We start from the raw sequence: 14,757 nt of genomic DNA, 5'->3' as shown, positions 1-14,757 counted from the left end.
AATCGTTTAAACTTTCGTGAATAGCTGTAGCACTACCAATTCTGTTTAATAAAATTTTAAGAAAAGTTGTTGCCATGATGGGTTTTATTTAAGAGTATTTGTACTTTTTGATTTCATTGCCTCAAAAGAGAAACAATGTGTTAGAATATGTTTTGAAAAAACTACGTTAAAATTGTTATGCCTTTTTTCTTTGTAATTTTTTGAAAGTATACTGCTTTTTGCATCCACACGTATTCTAGCTAATTTTTTATTATTGTTTAGCGAAAGTTTTAGATGTACAGAGGTGTATAATTTATCCGCATCGTTCCACAATTTTGGTAATCCAATTTTTTTTTCAGATTGTGTATGCTCTTCTTCACAAATAGAATTATTTGATGGATGGCAAAAACATAAGGAAGAAGAAAGAAATTCTCGTTTATTGAATATTATTTTGTGTTACTGATGCAACTCGAGATTCAGAGAGGTCTTTGCAATTAAAAAATTTCATGTATTTCATCGAAATTCTCCATTAAGTGAAATCACGAAGTGTCACTGAGTTGACCACATTTGAATTAGCAAAACATTTGCTTGTCAAAGAAACCAAGGTACTTTAATAATAAAAACTTTAAATAAATCAGAAAAAATGAAATCTAGTGCGTTTTTGTGGTTACAGACAGTTAGATCGCGACGAGCCATGAGCTTATTACGTCATTCTAAATGTAATAGTTATTCTTATAAACAGATGCGAAAGTATTCGTTAAAGGCAGGACATCAAGTGTTTCTATCTTATCATAGTCTAAAAGCAACTTAAAAATTCAACTTTTCAGATAAGCATGTTTCTATTGCAGAAACTTGAGCCGAAATTAACCTTCAAGGTATACTGAATAAAACTACGGAAAGTTTATATGTTGTGTAATGCAAAGTTCTTTAAAATGTTCCCTTTCCTACGTCATTCACATTAATTAGGAAATGGGGATGTGATGGAAACTCTAGTCACAGCGCTTATAAATAAGTATTTACGAACTCCAATGCTACTTTCTGAGTTTCTGGAAAATTATGCAGTGCTTTGGCTGACACACGTTATCAACAAAAATGTGGTGCAACTCCTAAAATTATGAACGGTGAATTAAAAGACTTAGTTGTTAAAAGAGAACGTTACACTTTTGACTTGTCTACTTGTACGTCTGCAAGTACTGCAAGGGTGGATTCGGGTTTTTTTTTTGTATTTGTTACAAATTAGCTATTGTTTGTATAGGGGAGACCGGGGCTAGTTGGGTACAGGGGTAAGTTGACACACTGCGTTTAACTTTGGAAATTTCCACCAGAAATTTCCAAAATTCACATGAAACCTTCCTTTTTAACTAATTTATCTTTCAGTGTAGTATCAGGATTATAAGCGAATGGGCATAGAAGTGATAAGTTATAGTTAATTTTGTGTTTTTTTACTAATTTTGTAACTTTTGTAACTATAAACTTTTTCAATTTTAAAAAGCAATAGCATTAGCTACAAGTAAACTCGAATAGATGATGGTGTTGTATGGTTCACTCTAACCAGTTACATTTTGTGTTTCTCAATGTATCGCATTTTTAAGGATTTACAGGCCATTTTCTGAGCAAAATGCTTTTGGGGTTAGTTGGCACAATGATCATAGGGCTAGTTGGCAACATGTACCAACTTATAACTTTTGGTCGTAAATTCACTAAAGTTATATAACGTTGCAGATGGTCGTAAATTCACTAAAGTTATATAACGTTGCAGAAAAAAAAAGTAGACAGACCTGTAAATTCTAAAAATGTTACAAAAAACGCTGTTGATGCTATTTTTATAGAAGGAAAGTCTATTCGATCGACTTGAGGGCAATAAAAGTTAATGTCAAAAAATATTTTTGGATAAAAATTATCAAGAGTTTTCATAAAAGAAGATGCACTTGAAATAGATGCTTAACGTTGCTAAACTTGTCTCTTTTTATATGATGTGCCAACAAACTCTAAGAGTCTAGGCAATTTGCCCCGGATTGGGGTAAGTTGGCACGAAGTTCTTTTTTATAGTTCGGAAGTTATTTAAACATTTATTCTTCTAATCGGGAAACTCTTGGAAGAAACCTGTACCCAAAATTTTTGTCGATTCCGCGAGTACCGTGCCAGAAAAATATTGCTTATTTCCATAAATATAGATTTTCTTAAATATGCTTAATATGGATATTTAAAGTTAAGTTCAAAAAATACTTTAAAAAAATAAAGTTTCTCCCCGGTAAACTTTGGGTGGACGAACAAAATTAGTCCAATCGTCCAAATTTGGACGATTGGACTAACTTTGTTCGTCCACTGAAAGTATAAGGATATCCAAAGTATGTTGTACATTTCTTTTAATAAAAATGAAGAATCTTTAGTTTAGTTTCGTCGGATTTTGAGTATGACAACGATTCATCTTCTGATAATTGTTAATTATATAATATTTGCTAATTTTACATTATCACCTAAATTATAATATATAGACTGTAATTGTTTAGATGACAGAGATTTTTAGAAAAAATGCTTAAATTTTACATTTCTTTAATTTTTATTTTTGTAACACTGGTTAATCATGGTGATATAAACATGGAGAGATGGTTTAAATAAAAAGTACTGATATATATCCCAGCCGGCTCAAGACGTATCCAATACGTATTATATTCGTCTTATATTCGTATTATAAAGATAATACAAATTGTATACGTTTTAAATACGTATACCTGTATACTACACATGAGCTAAATAAATTGTTTGAGCTGTACTTTCAATACGAGGTACTTTCAATAAGAGGTTTTCAGTTTCCGCGTCGTAAAGCCAAATCGAGCACGTTTTATGTTGGTTAACATTTAAAGAAATGGCGTATTATCGTAAATACAGAAGATTAAATGCTGAACTTAAGAAAATCGTTAAAGAGGAGGATAGTTTTAGTTCTATTGAAGATAACTCTTTGGTTGCTGATACTTTATGTGTTAAAAATGTAGTTTCAGTTTGCACTAACGAGACGATAAATGAAAATATCGATTTTGGTGTGCTCTCTGAATCAGACAGCACACCAAAATCCTTATCGTTAGAGTCTGACCGAAGTTATGATGAATGTGATTTTGATACTGTTCCAGAAATGCATCCTACATTAGACGATGATAGTGGTCACAGTGATGATGGAGATAAAGATATTACTTATGGTCTAGTTAGTTTATCATGTAAATACAATCTGTCAAGATCTTGCATGGACGATTTACTCAAACTTTTAAGGGAAAGTGGACATTGCTACTTGCCAAAAGATTCACGTACATTGCTAAAAACTCCTAGAGAGATTGATTATAAACAAAAATGTGGCGGAGAATATATTTATTTTGGTATAAAATGTGCAGTATTAAAGCAGTTAGTTTTTCTTCCAAGTTTTCATTTAAACCATGATTCTATCAACCTATATATCAACATTGATGGGCTTCCTTTATTAAAATCATCAAAAGTTCAGCTTTGGCCTATTTTGGGTAAATTTGATGGCTCAAATGTTTTTACTATTGCTTTATATTCTGGAACAAGCAAACCTAATTGTGTTACAGATTATCTTGATGATTTTATAAATGAAATAAATATTTTGAGAATTGATGGCATTCACTTTAATGATAAGATTTATGATGTAAAACTTAAAGCTTTTATATATGATGCACCTGCACGAACCTTTCTTAAGTGTATATTTGGTCATACAGGTTATAATGCATGTGAGCGATGTCAAGTAAAAGGTTCTCGTGATAGTAATAGAACTGTATATAATGATGATATTAGTTATCCGCTTCGTAAAAAGGAAGATTTTAATCACTTTCTGTATATAAATAGCCATCAGGTGCAGCTATCGCCATTAGTTAAAATAGATGATTTTGACTGCATTAAAGGTTTCATTTTAGATTACATGCACTTAGTGTGCCTTGGAATTACAAAAAGAATATTAATCTTTCTAAAATCTGGTCCTAGGATATGCAAATTATCAAATTCACAGGTATTAAAAATATCTGATAAACTTATTTCTTTTAACGGTAAACTCCCTTCAGATTTTGCAAGGCAACCACGATCTTTAGAAGATTTATTATTTTGGAAGGCAACAGAGTTTAGGGAATTTTTACTTTATTTAGGTGTTATTGTTTTAAAGGGCATTGTTTCAGATGCAATATATGAACATTTTTTGACATTTAGCATTGCAATGCGTATTTTATTGTCTGAAAATGATGAATTTTGTAGTTACTATCTTGATTATGCTAACAATTTATTGGTATATTTTTGCAAGAAAGCCAAGTTTTTATATGGAAATACGTTTTGTGTATACAATGTTCATTGTATTACACATGTTCATGATGATGTAAAAAATTTTGGGTGTTCTTTAAATAAGTTATCTTCATTTCCTTTCGAAAATTATATGCAAACATTAAAGAAGTATATAAAAAACTCCAAAAGTCCTATAGTGCAAGTAGCAAAACATCTTTCTGAGTTGGAGAATTTACATTTTATGAAAAACACAAAAACCCTGGTCAATAAAGTAAGTACTCGTTTTCGTGACTCATTGTTTTTATTAGAGGACAGCACTTTCTGTTTTATTAAAGAGATAGATGGAGAAAATTGTATATGTGATACTTTTAAGAATGACCAGCTTGTATCTTTGTATAAAAGTCCAATTGATTCTAAGGAGTTAAATGTTGGTATAATAGATATGAAAAAGATTCGTTTTTGCCAAAAAATGTTATGCAAGTCAAAACTTATCCGAAAAGCTGTTGTGTTACCTTATAAAAATGGTTTTATTTGTATGTCATTAGTTCATGAATTTATTTGATTTTATTTACAAGTGATCTTTGTATAAAATAAAACTAATGTTTATAAATACAATTTTTTTTTAATTTAATTGCAGATTTTTTAAAATATATAACATTTAACATAAAAATTGATTATATTAAATACTCCTTAAATTTTCTCAATTTTAATTTTTGTATAAATAAATCATTTTGGTATAAAAAAGATTAAGGTGGTATTAATTAAAATAGATTTAACCAACCATACTGCAATGGGGCATGATAGAAAACTGGCTTAAATAACTTTCTCTAATTCAATGATCTACTAATTAGTCAAACATAAAAACAAAATCTTTGATAATTACTTTTATATTAGCCTTGGTTTAGTTAAATATGGCAAGCAAAACTATTAAAAATAAGTTACTTTGGACAAGAGTTGTGTGGGAAGAAAAAGCTGGTTCTCAATTTGAAGATGTAATTCCAGCACATTGGGTAAATGAAAATAAGTGTGTGGTATTTTGACCATCAACTATGTCAGTCCAAAGAGCCATTTTGGAACAAATTGGCATTGACAAAACATGGAGGAAGTTTAAATGGATTAAAACTAAAATTGTGGATGGTAAGTGGTTTGATTGTATTATTTTAATCTATATTTGTAATATATCCAGTTATAGTATATTGGTAATGTTTTTTTTAGAAGATAAACAGCTCTGTCTTGATTATAATTTTACTTCTGGAGCAGAGCAATTTAGCACAGAGGAGGAGATTGATTTGGAAAATGCTGCAGGTTATAAATTTTTATATTAATAGCTCAATGCTATTAAACTGTTTTTAAATTATATGTTTATAACTATAAAATATTTTTATAACTATTTATTAGGAGTCAATACTTGTGTGGAACCTGAACTTCCTAAACCGCCAATGGTCACTTTCAAGGAAAATAAAAGTATTATTTTTTAATTACATATTTAATCATATCTTTATTATTAATGCAAGTTTTCATTCTGCATATAAAAGAAGAAGTTTTTTCAACAAATACTGTAAGTTTGTTTATAAAAAGCTTAATTCAAGATTTACCAATAGTTGACAAAAGTAAGATTATGAAATATTTGTATATATTTATTTTATTATTTATGCTTTCATTAGAATCTCACACTGTAGATTTTCATACCAATCATACAGAGTCTAGAGGATCAGTAAAAACAAAACGTCATACAAGTTCCTTTGAGTTTACGAGAGGAACGACATCAATTAAAAAATCTAGTATGAATGTTTGATAATATATAATAATGAATCTAAAGATAGTTGTTGGATGTGCTAAGATTTCAAATTGCTTGATATTTTTACTTCAAAAGGCTATTTATAATTTAAATTAAATGTATTTTTAAATTAGTTCAAAATTGCAATCCATCTAAATTATTATTTCTTTAGAATATGAAGCAAAAGATTTGCCAATTGCTAAGGAAGGTGATTTTAGTTTCCTCTTTTACAAAATATATTAAAGAGTTATGTTTGTTTTTATTTAATTTTTTCTGGCATTCTTAAATTCATCACAAGTGTTGTGTCTACATTAAAGGTAAATTTAAAATGAAAATTTTTTTACATCATGCATTTGATTTTTATACAATGAAATAAACATTGGTGAAGCTACACCATCTGGATTGGGCTTGCAGTAAAAATTGTCATGCTGTAATGGAATTTTAATAAATCACTTTACTGACGACTTAATCAAGATACCCAACAGTACTATTATTAAATATGATATTCAATAATAGTTGCAATACTCATTAATATCTTGATTAAAGTTGTCAGTAAAGTGATTTATTAAGATCCCAACACAGCATGACAAATTTTATTTGTGGCCCAATCCAGATGGTATTTCTAATTATCTTTATGAAAATATTATATCTATTAAATATTGTTTGTTAAAGCATAGTTATACATTTTTATAGCTTAACGTTATAAATTATTTATAGAAATTATTAACATTGTGGCTTCAAAAGACAACAACAAAGATGAATTTTCTATGTCTGAAGAAAGTGAGTTAAATGTTTTTATTAGTTATTGTGCCATTCTAGTTGTGATTTTAATCTATATTCAAAAGAATAATCAGCTATATATAGCTGATTATTCTTTTGAATATAGCTGAATATTCTCGCATATCATTTAGAATATCGAAAGCAATCCCTAAAACTGTTAATAGAAATTAGAGATGGGATTAACCGTTTATTAAACACACCGAGTGTCAATGGAGCTATCAATATAGTTAAAGTTAATGACATTTCAGACCTATATGCTGCAAATGATGAATTGAAAGATGCAGCAATAAGGAGTAATGCTGTAAGTTAATATATTTGTGTGAAACCTAGGCATGGAGTGCAAAAAGCAAATTTGATTAAAGTTAAGTAATCTAGTTAATATCTAGTTAGGTTTATTCTACTTGTTATTTAGTAATCTAGCTGTGTTAAAACAGGAGCATTCAAGTTATATGTGACACTTTATTTTTTAGGTCCTCAACACATTATGTTGAAGTTTTTAGTGATACTAGTTTTTGGTTAGTTCTCTCTAACTTTATATACATTTTATATTGTAACATTTGTTATATCTGTTTATAGATAGAAATGTTAAAATGTGTAGGAGGAAATGATTGTGGCGAAATGGTACGCAATATTTTAGACAGGTATGTTATAATTTTGTGTTAAAAATAAATAACCCAATGTATATATTTTAAAATTTCTGCTTCATAAATCTATATAATGAAAAGAAATTTAAAAAAATCTATTTAAGGTTATTTAGCATTTCCGTTATGTCGAAAATGAACATGAAAGGGTCATCTAGACATGGGGAAGCAAAGATAGCATTTAAGAATTTGGAATTCTTCAGTTTGATTCAAGGTAAGAAAGTTAATTTATTTTATTGCACAACGGAGATTAATATTTAATTTATTATGGTATACTTTTTTTCTTTCCGTATTAATAGTTCAAAATCAAATTATTTATGTTTTAGAGGTTGTCACCAGGCAATTCAGTAACGTTACAACAAAAGCACTTACAGCAGCTATAGGAAATAAGCTAAAGAATGCCCCTGGACAACTAAAACGCGATCAAGCATCAAATTGATAATGTTGTATTGTGAATTATAATAAATTAAATATTGATATGATATATTAAGTTGTTTTTAATAAATCAAAACTTCTGTGCTGTAAAAATAGCATATATAATTTAGTTTACAAAAGTATCGCATTAAAAACTGTTAATTTGAATTTGAAATTATAATTTTAAACTCACAGATATTAATGTTTTAGATAAATAATTATTTATCTAGTTTTACTTTTTAGAAAGAATATAATCTTAAAAGATTATATTCTTTCTAAAAAGTAAAATAATTTAAAAAAAATGACGCGAAAAAATATTTTTTGAGTTATCTTGCAAACGTATTATTCACGTCTTGTTCGCAAATCTTAAATTCGTGATTTTATATACAAGTTTAAAACGTGTTAAAAAAACGCGTCCTACGCGTATTTAAAATACGTCTTAAATTCGTATTTAATAATACGTATTAAAAGTTTGCGTTTAAGACCAATACAAGACAGTTTAAATACGTATTATAGTATTTTTAAATACGTATATAATACGTATTATATACGTCTTTTTGCCGGCTGGGAAGTAGCTATTAACTAATTAATTTTTTTAAATGTAACTTTAATAGCAATAGAGCATCTATTTCAATTGATTTTCTTTTTTTATTTTTTACCTAGTTTGTAAATAAAACATCGAATGCTTTGAAACATGCTGTAATTCGATTAAATATTGACAATAGTGTACATCTTTCATTTTATTTTTCCTTTGTTAGGGAAAAAATTTTTTATGCATTTTTTAACAATACTCCAAAATAAGCATGGGAATTTCGGCCTTCGAAATTAAACGAAATTCGTGTTTCAATTTCGTATCGAAATTTATATTGAATTTCGAAAGACGAAATTTTTAAACATTACAAATTCACGAATTTCGAAATTAAAACTTGTTTAATTTCGTGTCAATTTCGTTACTTTCAATGACCCGAAATTATACGAAATTTTTTCGCGAAATTAAACAATCCAAAAAATCGAAATTTCGTTCTCAATTTCGATCCGAAATTGAAACACGAATTTCGTTTAATTTCGTCGATTTCGAAGGCCGAAATTCCCATGCTTACTCCAAAATAAAATTGATCAAATTTATAAAGGAGAATAAAATATTTATAATTTAAATAGTTGAAATAATTATGTGCGTCGGTGGTGTAACGGTTAGCATTGTTGCCTTCCAAGCAATAGATCCGGGTTCGATTCCCGGCTGACGCAAATTTTATTCTCGTAATACTTTGAAGACGGGACGGAAGATAGGAAGACAACTCCTTTGAATCTTTAGAATAGATCTTTTTGCAGACGCGCTTTCAGATGTAGAAAGTGATGTTGATAGTGGAAATAGCATAATTGATGATAGTGATTACAATGACAGTGATGATTTCTTTTCTATTGTCCGTCAAAAGAAAAAACATAATGAAACAAGTCTATGGTCTAAGCGAGGCAACATTCCTCTCTTGGAGAATTCGGAAACTCAGGAGTAAAATAATTTCCGGCTAATCGTTCAAGTATTAATGAAGTTGTAAATTTGTTTTTTGGAAATCATTTTTTTGAAATGCTTTCTCGTGAAACCAACTTATATCGACATCAAAATGAAAGTAAATAGAAAAACTGTAAAATGGGTAGATGTAGAAAATGAGGAAATCAGATTTTTGGCTTTTATTATTGTTATGCCACTTGTAAGAAAAGATTATAGGTCTACTGATCTATTTTTGGAAACTCCGATATTTTCAAAACTTATGAGCAGGAACAGACTTGACCAAATTTTACAATCACTTCATTTCAATAATAATGCATTGCAAAATAATTCCGAAGATAAACTCTTCAAAATTAGACCTGTCGTAGATTATTTTACAAAAAAAATTTAACTCAAGAAATATCTTGAGAGGAAGCTATCATTCCCTATCGCAAAAGACTAAGATTTCGGACATATAATCTAGACAAGATTTTAAAATATGGTGTTCTCGTTCGCGTCGAGTGTAAAAAGACTACTGGATATATTGGATATATTAAAATATATTCAGGACAAAGGAGAAATTTAGAAGAAACAATCTTGTCTAAGCCGTATCTTGATCAATGGTACCACGTGTACCAAGATAATTATTATAATAGTGTGAAAATTGCTGAAGATTTATTGAAGAAAGAAGTAAGATCATGTGGAACCATTCGAGTAAATAGGGGCATGCCATCTGATCTGAAATCAGAGGAACTAAGATTAAAACGAAATGAAATGACATTTAGAAAAAAGGGTGAGATTTTGCTTCTTTTATGGAAAGATATACGACTCGTTCATATAATTTTAACAATTCATGACGCTAGCACTGTTGAAAAAACATCGAATTGGTACTATAAAAACAAAGTCTGTTTGTATTGACAAATATAATGCTTTCATGAAAGGTATGGTAGAGCAGATCAGTACTTGTCTTATTATTCAATACTCCATAAAACAATCAAGTAGTCAAAAAAGTGGTGTTTTGGATGATAAATTGTGGGCTGTTCAATTCATACACCTTATACAAAAAGTTAAACCCTACAGCCAAAATATAATATCAAGTTTTTTTTACTGGAAATTGCAAAAACATGAGATAGTGATAATTCTGAAGCAGAAGATGTAGCGGAGGGTGCACAACCTCGGCCTTTTACTAGTACTAGACGTACTCCTTATTAAAATCCACCAGGACGATTGTTAGGGAATATGTGACTACATGTTCAAGAAAAATACCCGGGCAAAAGATATCCAGTATGTACTGCAAACAATAAGAGGAGTGATACTCGATATATTTGCAAATTTTGTTTAGTACCTCTCTATCATGGAACTTGTTTTCAAACATATCATACCAAAAAACAATACTGAAAGTAGCATTAAAACATTATATTTATGTAAAACATTATATGTACATGATAAATTATGAATATCTCACGGTTATCATGAAATCCAATATTGCGAACCTAGCTGACCCAAGAATGCCACTTATATGGGGTGATAGTGTACACATACCAGTGTCACCTTGTGCAAATTTTAAAATCTTTTAGGTACGTCTGCAGGAAAAAAATGACTTTGAAGTTACAAAAATGGAAAAAATTTACCTTCTTTTTTGACATAGCAAAACTGCTATAAAATCCATACCATTAGTCATAGATCAATAAAATTTGGTGGCAATTCAGCCTATGCCAATACCAAGATTTAGGTAAAGTTTTATTCCAATCCCTGCAGTATAACAAAAGTTAGAGTAGTTTTAGTGTTGATTTTTTGTTGATTTTTTTACTAACAGTGCAAAACTTTTCTGATTATGGCCTATTACAAGCCCCCAGGCCATAATGTGGGTAACACATGTGCTCTAGTTGAATATACCAACAACATTATAAAATAAGGATTTTCATGTTCTTACCAAAATTTTTGGTTTAGGGGGTCAAAACTATTGTTCTTGATTGAGCTCTATTTACAGCATATGCACCTTTTTCTATATAAAACCTTATATAATAGTGCTATTAGTGCCCCATAAGCATTCTTTTAACTAAACCACTACCTTAGAAGTTAGTTGAGACATTTTTACAGATTTTTTGATGAGAATTATAAAAAATCTTGACATTTTTTACTCTAGTAACTTTGCGCTTATTCTACACATGGATTTAGCCCTGAAGATTTGTGAGCAAAGCAAAGAAACGTGTCAAAAACCTTTTGCATGTGATTTTTAACTGGTCAACATGTATTGTGTGTTAAAAAACCCATTTCATACATAAAATCAGCTAAAAATGCCTAGAATTTCCTTAGTGCTTTGTTTTCAAAATCATTATCAAATGTACAAACTGTAAAGTTCAATAAATTTACACTAACAGTGAATTAATTTCTAAAATTTATTCAATTCTATTCATTTCTTGTGAAATCTTGACACTCTTTAATTTATTTAACATGACATTTAAAGCACTGGTCAGTTTATTATTCTTAAAATGAATATTTTTTTCTTCTCTATCATTATATATACTTAAATTTAGTTTCAAAGTTTTAAGTGTTTTAATTTTAGTCTTGATCCATTTTTGTTTTAACAATGATTAGAAAAAAAAAAGGATTTTGCAAAAGAGGAATTAACAATATCAACCCATCATCAAGTGAATAAGAGCGTACATGATTAACATGATTTTTGGTTTGGTTTTGTACGCTGTGACGTACATATCATAAAAACTTAAAATCACAACAAAACTTTGTTTTTGTAGCACTGAAATGAAACGTTTGTAGAAATATCCAAAATTGTTAAACCTTTCACTTGAAAATCGTTGTATGTGGTAAAAAATTTTGCATTACATTTTTATAATATAGAAATTGTTAGGCTGAAGTAATAGGATTGATTTAGGTATATATGTAGCTCTACTTGCAGCAGTATGTTATTTATTTGAAATACACCTGCTTGAGTCAATGTGACGTATATGTTATTGTGTTAAATTCAAACTATTAAAGATGGCAGGATTCTAAAGATTATCATAATCTTGAAATCCAATCAAAAAAAATCTAGGCATCTCTTACAATGACATTACAGAGAGTCCGCTAGTAATGTTAATAATGAAATAACATTGCCAGGAATCTTAATATTTGTCAATCATGTTCTTCAATTTCATATTATGGCTAAATTTGTTTAGGTACACAGCTACAATCCACTGACTCCTTAAGATGCCAAATCAGGCAAGAAACCATGAGCAGAACAGAAAGTGTGTCTGCATACTCTGCCTTCAAAAATATGGCCGACAGATGACTGCTTTTCAGGCTAAAAGAGTTTGTCGCATTTACCAGACAAATCTTAATATATGTGACTCTTGTGTGCCTCAAGGTCTTTGTAAATCATGCAGAACTGCCATAAGACGAAAGAGGAAGGCAAGGATGTTGCTTTGCCAAAGTTGTTTGATTTCAAATCTATCAGAGTCAGAGCTAAAACACGTAGTCATGTCTGTGACTGCTAGATTTGCAAAATTGGCCAGTCTAGGTTTCAAGAAAAAGCCTTGTGAACCTTGTGAAAAAATGAAAGTGAGTCAAATGCCAGCTGTGAAATACAGTACCTGCCTCAGCCAATTAGGTAAGGGATTACCACATTGTTCACAGCTAAAGTTCAGGGAAAATATACAGAAGTTGGTTTCATTAGATGCCAAAGTGATGAAAATAAGGTAGCATCGCCAAGAGCCACAATTCATTTGGCAAAAGCATCTGGAGGTCATCCACTTCCTGTTACTCCAGGTACAGTATCAGCAAAAATTAATTACAATATTATAATTTTGTAAGTGATTAGTTATAAAAAGTTTTTGTAATTTTTGTTTGCTGGAGGTAATGAATGCAAATTTTCTATAGGGTCAAGTGCAGCAAGATTAAATTCTGCCACATCAACTTTGACAACCCAAGACCTCATCAATGTACAAATTAACACTGGCCTCTCCGACAATGGGATCAAAAAATTAGTGAAAACTGTTCATTAGTCATCAGACAGGAAGTTGATTGAGCCCAACTTTTATGTCAATTTTCAAATGGCTGGTCAACAACTGAAGGAGTTTTTTACTTTTACAGACTTAAAAACCAGTGATTCCAATGGTTGTGACAACCCATGTTGTTGTTCATTGCAAAGATTTGTCTGTTCTGGTTAATCAAATCATTCAATATAGAGAAACTCCAGGTGGCTACTTTGTTAAATTAGGCATTGATGGAGGCAAAGGTTTCCTCAAGTTTTGTGTCAGTGTTATTTATTGAGAGTTCCACAGAACAAGATAAATCGAACTCACCACCTCAAAGGCGGTGAGTTCGACTTTTGCTGCTCTGGACTTTTGAGTTCCAGAGCAGCAAAAGTAGCAAGTGTGAAAAGACAAATTCTTGTGGCAGTCTCTGAAGATTTGCCAGAAACTCATTCTAATACTCAAAAGGTCTGGTCACTCATCCATGATTATTGCATGTGACATGAAAGTTGCCAGCATTATTTGTGGACTTCAAACACAGTCAAGCATGCTTCCTTGTTGTTAGTGTGATATTGACTCAAAGAACCTTGCCTGCAGAGCTGTCATTGAAGCTTTCAAAAAAGTTTAATTTGCTTGTGAATTCATGTTTTAGAAATATACTAGAAAAGGATTTTTCTTTCAAGATTGATCAATTTAAAGCCATATATTTTGCAATCCAACTTGGAAGCATCACGCCCAAAATCCACACAGTATTCCACCACATCAAGTACTTTGTAAACATGAAATAATTGCCCTTAGGACAATTCAGTGAACAAGCTGTTGAGACCGCACTCAAGATTTTCACCTGCATTGGTCATGATACAAGAGAGATAAAACCAACAATAAATACAAAGAAGGCTGTTCAGTTGTCTTGTGGATTTGAATAGCAAACTCCTTTAGAAAATTATCAAAAATTTTCATCCATTCAGCTTCATTTTAATGGATTAATATTACTTGTTAGAAGAGAATTTAAGCTCATAAGTAACCCTATATGATGAATTATAGTCAATTTCAAAAAAAATAGTTAAAACTTGTGCCAATCTTATGTCAAAGTTTAGTGCCATTTAAGAATAATAAACTTACCAGTGCTTTAAATGTCATGTTAAATAAATTAAAGAGTGTCAAGATTTCACAAGAAATGAATAGAATTGAATAAATTTTAGAAATTAATTCACTGTTAGTGTAAATTTATTGAACTTTACAGTTTGTACATTTGATAATGATTTTGAAAACAAAGCACTAAGGAAATTCTAGGCATTTTTAGCTGATTTTATGTATGAAATGGGTTTTTTAACACACAATACATGTTGACCAGTTAAAAATCACATGCAAAAGGTTTTTGACACGTTTCTTTGCTTTGCTCACAAATCTTCAGGGCTAAATCCATGTGTAGAATAA

At 30.0% G+C, this 14,757-nt stretch overlaps 2 protein-coding genes, 1 long non-coding RNA gene and 1 other non-coding gene across 7 annotated transcripts; all 4 read left to right on the top strand.

Moving 5' to 3' along the window:
* The first annotated feature begins 2,755 nt into the window (after nucleotides 1-2,755).
* Nucleotides 2,756-4,864, top strand: LOC149891777 (uncharacterized). Its single transcript, XM_090079746.1, has one exon. It carries the CDS (start codon nucleotides 2,846-2,848, stop codon nucleotides 4,814-4,816), a length of 1,971 nt encoding a protein of 656 aa, XP_089935872.1. The 5' UTR covers nucleotides 2,756-2,845; the 3' UTR covers nucleotides 4,817-4,864.
* A 460-nt stretch (nucleotides 4,865-5,324) lies between these two features.
* On the top strand, nucleotides 5,325-7,934 carry LOC145195089 (uncharacterized). 4 transcript variants are annotated; one of them, XM_090079748.1, is made up of 10 exons: nucleotides 5,325-5,391; nucleotides 5,470-5,559; nucleotides 5,653-5,718; nucleotides 5,934-6,035; nucleotides 6,204-6,239; nucleotides 6,749-6,811; nucleotides 6,943-7,112; nucleotides 7,388-7,452; nucleotides 7,560-7,666; nucleotides 7,779-7,934. In XM_090079748.1, exons 3-10 carry the CDS (start codon nucleotides 5,694-5,696, stop codon nucleotides 7,889-7,891), a joined length of 681 nt encoding a protein of 226 aa, XP_089935874.1. In that variant the 5' UTR covers nucleotides 5,325-5,391; nucleotides 5,470-5,559; nucleotides 5,653-5,693; the 3' UTR covers nucleotides 7,892-7,934. The 4 variants fall into 4 exon arrangements, with proteins under 4 accessions (XP_089935874.1, XP_089935873.1, XP_089935876.1 ...); XM_090079747.1 differs by having other exon boundaries at nucleotides 5,919-6,035; XM_090079750.1 differs by lacking the exons at nucleotides 5,325-5,391; nucleotides 5,470-5,559 and having other exon boundaries at nucleotides 5,613-5,718; nucleotides 5,919-6,035.
* A 1,105-nt stretch (nucleotides 7,935-9,039) lies between these two features.
* Trnag-ucc (transfer RNA glycine (anticodon UCC)) lies at nucleotides 9,040-9,111 on the top strand. The gene has a single exon. It is a non-coding gene; the product is annotated as a tRNA-Gly (tRNA).
* A 1,540-nt stretch (nucleotides 9,112-10,651) lies between these two features.
* On the top strand, nucleotides 10,652-14,399 carry LOC149891776 (uncharacterized). Its single transcript, XR_016450114.1, has 3 exons — nucleotides 10,652-11,081; nucleotides 12,526-13,114; nucleotides 13,226-14,399. It is a non-coding gene; the product is annotated as an uncharacterized LOC149891776 (long non-coding RNA).
* Nucleotides 14,400-14,757: the final 358 nt, after the last annotated feature.

The sequence above is a fragment of the Hydra viridissima genome, unplaced genomic scaffold, assembly GCF_058129835.1.
Source record: "Hydra viridissima isolate aposymbiotic clone 2 unplaced genomic scaffold, HvirCarnegie_v1 scaffold_2, whole genome shotgun sequence".
Lineage (NCBI taxonomy): Eukaryota > Metazoa > Cnidaria > Hydrozoa > Anthoathecata > Hydridae > Hydra > Hydra viridissima.
This window is presented reverse-complemented; position numbering and strand designations above follow the sequence as displayed.